The 6366-nt window shown below is 39.5% G+C and overlaps 1 protein-coding gene across 1 annotated transcript; it reads right to left on the bottom strand.

The window, feature by feature from the left end:
• Positions 1–2926: 2926 nt before the first annotated feature.
• Positions 2927–4863, bottom strand: otol1b (otolin 1b). Its single transcript, XM_055195751.2, has 4 exons — positions 4443–4863; positions 4235–4324; positions 4056–4127; positions 2927–3975 (listed from the first exon to the last, which is right to left on the bottom strand). Exons 1-4 carry the CDS (start codon positions 4840–4842, stop codon positions 3092–3094), a joined length of 1446 nt encoding a protein of 481 aa, XP_055051726.2. The 5' UTR covers positions 4843–4863; the 3' UTR covers positions 2927–3091.
• Between the last annotated feature and the right edge of the window lie 1503 nt (positions 4864–6366).

Here is a 6366-nt window from a genome sequence, read left to right on the forward strand (position 1 = left end):
ATGCTGGTTTGGTGCTGGTTTAGCTGGTGCTAATGCTGGTGCTTATGCTGGTTTGATGCTGGTTTAGCTGGTGTTCACTATCAAACCAGCACCAAAACACAACATATGCTGGTCTTGCTGGTATGCTGTTTTTTTCAGCAGGGATGAAGGACTGATTGTGTGTACACACCAAACGCGAAGCATCGTGTTCCTCGCTCTAGATTACTTGCGGGATTTTACTTTGTATAATTTTTGGCTTGAGTTGAATATATTTAACTTGCGCGAGACGTGTTTGAGCCGAAAAGTGCGTGTTTCCACTAGAGATGTTCCGATACCATTTTTCTCTTCCCGATACCGATTCCGATACCTGGGCTCAGGGTATCGGCCGATACCGAGTACCGATCCGATACCTGGGTGTATATCTGTAAAATATACAGCTATACATACTACTAGTCCTGTATGAATGGATATAACGGTTTTATGGTGTGCTTCAGACTTATTCCTGTATAAAACATTAACAAATACATACAGTGAACTAGGGTATTTTTATTATCTGAAAGACATTTGCGGTAATATTTATTTTTCCTAAGAGAAAACGAGCCACAAATCTAACACTGTACACTGAAAGGGTATTTTAGTTTTAGAATAATTTGAAAAATCTGTGGAATTCTGTGGGATGATTTTAAATGTTTTTAGAAGAAATTAGAGAATTTAAGCTATTAAATATTACAAAATTGCATCTAAAATAATTACTTTTTAAAGGCTTACAATTAAAATGAATACACCAAACCAATGAGTCCTCTGAATTAAACTGGACCAACATGAACCAGATAATGTGCATGTCAAGATAGAATTATAGTTTGTAGCCTATATAAAATGACATATATTATTGTTAATATATATTATAGCAGAATAAAAAAGCTTGTGTAAACGTTCTCATTATGAATTAAGCACGTATGAAGATAATTTCATCATTTTTACAACGCAATGTAAACTTTATATTAAACATAACAAGAGCATTCGTCTTGTAAACGGATTTGAAATTATGGATGTGCTGTGCTGACTGTCGCGTCACATAGACACATAAGATCTGCGGTAAAACTCAGTGGTAAGTTTTATTTCATCTCAAATATCAAACGGTTCATGCTCTTATCATTAAAAACAATCACAGCAAACAGCACACGCAGGGTTTATGTACTTATCAATGCTGCTCACAAACGCGTGAGGCTATGTATGTGTACTTGTTGTCAATGACAGTACTGGTCACTCACAAACGCGCTCAAGCGCGGGGTATGTGTGCTTGTCAATCACGGGCATTAACTCCGTTGAGTACTCCGCCAAAATCTACGAGCGCGGATTCCGTTGAGTGTTTTGTTTTATTAGTCTGAAATAATAACAAACAGCGGACATACGGCTGCATGCTTTCATTTCTTTGCCGATCTAAGTAAACAGTGGTTGCGTCACGCATGAGGTAACTTCCTGGTGTTTGCATTCAGAGCAGCGAAGAAGAAATGAGTTTCGCTTTGCAGCATTAGCTATAACGGGCATAACTAGGTTTAGTAGGAAAATGGTATCGGATCGGTACATGGGTTCAAGTACTCGCCGATTCCGATGCCAGAATTTTTTGTGGTATCGGCCGCATTTCCGATACTGGTATCGGAATCGGAACAACTCTAGTTTCCACAGCAATCGCTGTGGCCAATTTGCGTCATGCGCATCACCCTGTGCGAGTTAGCGTTTATGTCTATTCGCATCTTTGCATTGGCTTTGTATGTAATCTACTTGCGAAAATCGTTGAATTCGCATTTTGTGTGTACGCCCCATAAGGGAGTTTGGCCTATGTGTGACCTTATATTTATATCTCTGTGAAACAGGAAGTCATGGTTGAACAATTTCCTGTTCCTAGTCACCCAAGTGTACTAAAATATTTTTTTTAAATCAATAGAAATATACTGCTGTGTTGTGTTTGCAATTGTTGTTTCAGTGTGAGCAGGAGATCAAGAGGTTAAAGCGTAACTAAACCCCTGGTCAGAGCCTGACTCCACCCACTGGCAATATTTGAAAAATGCAAGAAAAGTGGGCAGATCCCAACGGAGATAGAGGGGACGAACTAAGCTCGTACCAAGCATGTGGTGAGATCGTAACAAGGGCGTGGTGAGCTTGAACCTGCTTACGTCACGAGTTACTTTTTGGACCCAACATCCAATAGGAAAATTCAACTGCAGTAGCCACCGTTCAACCTGAAGAGGGCAGCACTCAGACGTTTTTACACCATATATTGTAGTATTGAAACACTTTATATCCAAATGTCAAAAAACTTACTAAAATCAATGAACAGCACTAATAAAGCATCATTCTTACAGATCATTAACTAAAAAAAGTTGGTTAAGGGTTTAGTTACTCTTTAAACAACAAAGAGACTCACAGCCTTCTTTGCTCAAATTTACCAAGGGTGCCAATGTTGGTTACATACAGTGTAACCAATCCACAAAAACCTGAATTACATAATATCCCTTTTGTTAAGATCATTTACTTTCATTTGTTGTCAAAATGCAGACAAATACAGACTGCATTCCAAAAGACATTGCTAGTAAAAAAAGTTAATAATCTAATCAAAACAATTGTTTCCACCCATTATGTTCAATATGCACATGACTGTTACATGCAATTTCATGGAATTCGTGCATATTTAATGAGGTTGTTATTATTCATACAACCACATTTTTACATTTTTGTACGTTTCCTTTCATCCCTGTGATCGTTGAGTTAGGGGCAGAGTTTCATTATTGTTTGTTTTATGATAATCATACATTTTTATTGGATTAACTTTGTACGAATTAGCCAACTTGTAAAATATGTGTGTATAGGCTAGAAAAAAATATCAAATGAACCTTTCTGATGTTAACAGTATGAGACCTTACAGCTATTAAGGAGCCATGAAGCCATAAACAAATACAAAAAGGCAAACTGTCTGTTATAGATACAGACAGATTCACTACTTAAAGACTGCATTCAGTTGGTTAAACCATAAAATCCCAAAGATCTCATGTCCATATCATGTAAATGTTAGTGCAAGACACCCTTGCACCTTGGTTTAAACATGAAGAGGGTGTTAGTCAGGATAGAGTATGAAGCCAGAGAAGGTGCTGTCATCTTCACTGCTGGAGTAGACACCATTCCAGTCCCTCAGCGTCTCTACCCATACCTGGTCACCAGCATCCAGCTTCAAAATCACTAGGTTGGATGCCTGGTCAATGTCTTGACCGTGTAGAGTGTCCCTAGAGCGAACCTTTCGTACCCCGTTGACCACCAAAGAAGCTCGTAGTGGTTTGTTCCTCACCGTGATCTGGTAGGAGAACACATAAACTCCTGAATAGGTGCAGTTGAATTTGCTTGTGGCTAGATCATAATGGTTTTCTCCATTGTAAAAGACCTTGTCGAAGCGAACCGGATATCCTGAGGGAGGAAAAGACTTGCTGGGATATAGGCCAACACTGAATGCAGACCGTAGTCTTAAACCACTTTGGCCCGTAGCACCCTTTATTCCACGTAGGCCTCGGTCTCCGCGTTTCCCTTGCAGCCCACGATCCCCCTTTATTCCCCTCGGACCCCTCATACCATTGGGTCCGGGTGGTCCACGCCCTCCTGGCTCACCCTTGGCTCCAGGAATTCCTGCTTCTCCACGTTCTCCGGGAATGCCGGGAGTTCCGTGCATGCCGTGTTGTCCGGATGGACCAGGGTCTCCACGTACTCCCGGTGGTCCAGGGTCACCTGGTTCACCTTTTTGACCCCTCTCCCCAAGTAACCCACACTCTCCTCTATCCCCCTTTTCACCCTTTTCACCAGTCATGCCGTGGGGTCCCGGTGGCCCGCTTTTTCCAGTGTCTCCCTGTTCTCCTTTTGATGCATTCACATTTGGCTCTCCTTTTTCCCCTTTAGATCCTTTGAGTCCTGGCAGACCACTGGCACCCTTTTCACCCTTATTACCCATTTCACCTGTTAAGATAAACATATTTAATGTTTTCATTTTTACTATTTACTTTCCCAGTGGCAGTTAATGGATAAACAAAGTCCACCTTTCATTCCGGCCTTTCCCTGAATGCCTGGAGATCCAGAGAATCCTGTGCTTCCTGGCTCACCTCTCTCTCCTGTTCCAATACAGTTGGAAAGAAAAAATCACTTGATGACATCTTCGAGATAACAGAGAAACAATGAGGAGATAATCTTTACATATTACATGTAATCAAATATTTACCTTTTTGTCCTTTAGACCCTGCAATCCCTTGTGGCCCTATTGGGCCTGGTTCACCTTTGGCTCCAGGTTTTCCCTTTTCACCAGGTATGCCTGCAACATGAAACCAAACACCTTCATTAAACCCATGTTTCTTTATACCTACACTAAAGAACACTATATTCAGTTAAAAGAAAGTATAGACATCATTGAAATATTTAACCTAACCAACCTGGCAGACCTATGTCTCCTTTAAAGCCCTGTGGACCTTTCTCCGGAGGGCAGCACTCACAGACATTGAAATAGCATTCATTGTAGTCCAGTGTGTAATTGTCTTTAGTGGCAGTAGGAGATGCAGTGGTATCTGTAGGGTAGTCAATATAGTTGTCTGCTGAAACTGTTGTGCTCTCTGTGATGGCCGTGGGGAGACGTTCTCTTGTTTTGGTGTAGTCCACAATCCGTGCTGTGACTGTAGGCTTCCCTACATATACAGTAGTTTGAGGCACCTCTCGAGGGGGTTTCTTGGTGTACTGATACTTTGGCCTCTGAGTGGGCTTGATCGTATCATATGAGGCAAGAAAAGTCAGCGCTATTATAGCTAGGAAAAGAGAACGTATACAGATGCTGCGCATTTTTTGTCTGTGGAGAAAGAGAAGAAATGTGAATCATCTCAAATCATATGTCACTCTTCCCAAGTGAGCAGACACAAATGCCTTTCCAAATCTGTTGCCCCACTGAAGGGTAAAATCTTTTTAGTGGTCCGTTGAAAACAGCATGTGTAAATTGCGTTCTGAAAACTTTTTGGAATGATGCAGGATAGAGCCCTGCATTTCAGCCCGAGCCCGACGGGGCCCGACCTGTTTACGCCCTTCGGGTCGGGTTTCGGGCCAATTTTAACATCACAGCAGATACGCGGGCCGGACCTCGGGCTTATTTTGGCTTCTCCATCTTTTTATATTTTTCAATTTAATTAAAAGAACCTTTTGACAGACATTGATGATTGCAAAAAAAAACATAGGAAGACGTTTAACCTATCGCATGAGTCCGCTACGCACAGCCACACATTTACAATCCAGCTGTTGCGTATTTAACAGCAGGACCTCAGCGCACCAGGAAAAAATATAAATGGAGGACTAGATTAAAACCTTGGATACTGCTCATAATCTATGCAAACAGCATCCAAGACATAATCTATAAAAGACTTCTCCCTGTAGTAATTTCGTGTAAGAAGGGTGTGTCTTTATTTCTTGTTTGTGTATGTTTCGACTTTTTTTCTTAGTTTAACTGTTGGATGGATACATGAATAGCCATGTTCTGTGGTAAGTCCTTACATTAAAAAAATGTATATGCAAAAGCGAAGTTATAAGATAAGGCAACATGCATGTTTATTCTGTTTCGTTTTGTATAGCCCTTTTTATTTTTTATTTCTGCACCCGTTGCAAAAAATATTGTGTGTTGATAATAAACGTTTAAACTAACATTGTGATATGCTGAAAATATTTATTTTATATACTTGTTATTATAGGCAAGTGAAGTGTTGATTTGAGAGGCTTAATTCATCATACATGTTGTAAACTTGCTGTCGGCCGCTAACCACTTGTTTATCATAAAAATTTTAACAAACAAAAACTGCTCTAAAATGTAAATAAAAAAGAAATATAACTATTTTGCCATTTAAAACTAAACTAAACTGCTTTAATTGATGCAAGAGTACAGCTGTACAAGCTGTGTAAGGAGTTATTTTTTGCTATTTCTTTTGCAAAATCTATGCGGAATTTTGCAGAATGATTTAAAATGTTTTAAAACGATTCGAGAGAATGTGCGCTGTGAATATTACAAAACAATAAAATATTTTAGAACTATATTATACATTTTATTAAAGGATTACCCTGAATTAAACTGGACCAACATGAACCAACAGATAATGGATAATGTACTGTCACGACCATAGAATTTATATAATATACATATATTACTGTCTACAGTGTAAGAGTAAAAAGAAAAGGCTTCTCATAATGAATGTAGCATATATAGCAAGATAATTTCATCAGTTTAACAACACAATGTATATATATTTATCTCGTAAACGGATTTGAAATAATAAATAATTGTCGCGTCACGTAGCACGAGAGACGATTCTCCGCAGTCAGTTTTAT

Source organism: Misgurnus anguillicaudatus, chromosome 24, assembly GCF_027580225.2.
Source record: "Misgurnus anguillicaudatus chromosome 24, ASM2758022v2, whole genome shotgun sequence".
NCBI lineage: Eukaryota > Metazoa > Chordata > Actinopteri > Cypriniformes > Cobitidae > Misgurnus > Misgurnus anguillicaudatus.

Excerpts from the sequence above, each read along its gene's own strand:
- otol1b (XM_055195751.2), bottom strand. The coding sequence starts at position 4,842 with ATGCGCAGCATCTGTATACGTTCTCTTTTCCTAGCTATAATAGCGCTG. Across the intron at positions 4,325-4,442 it reads AGGAGACATAGGTCTGCCAG|GCATACCTGGTGAAAAGGGA; the intron begins GTTGGTTAGGTT and ends TTCATGTTGCAG. Across the intron at positions 4,128-4,234 it reads AGGGTCTAAAGGACAAAAAG|GAGAGAGAGGTGAGCCAGGA; the intron begins GTAAATATTTGA and ends GTATTGGAACAG.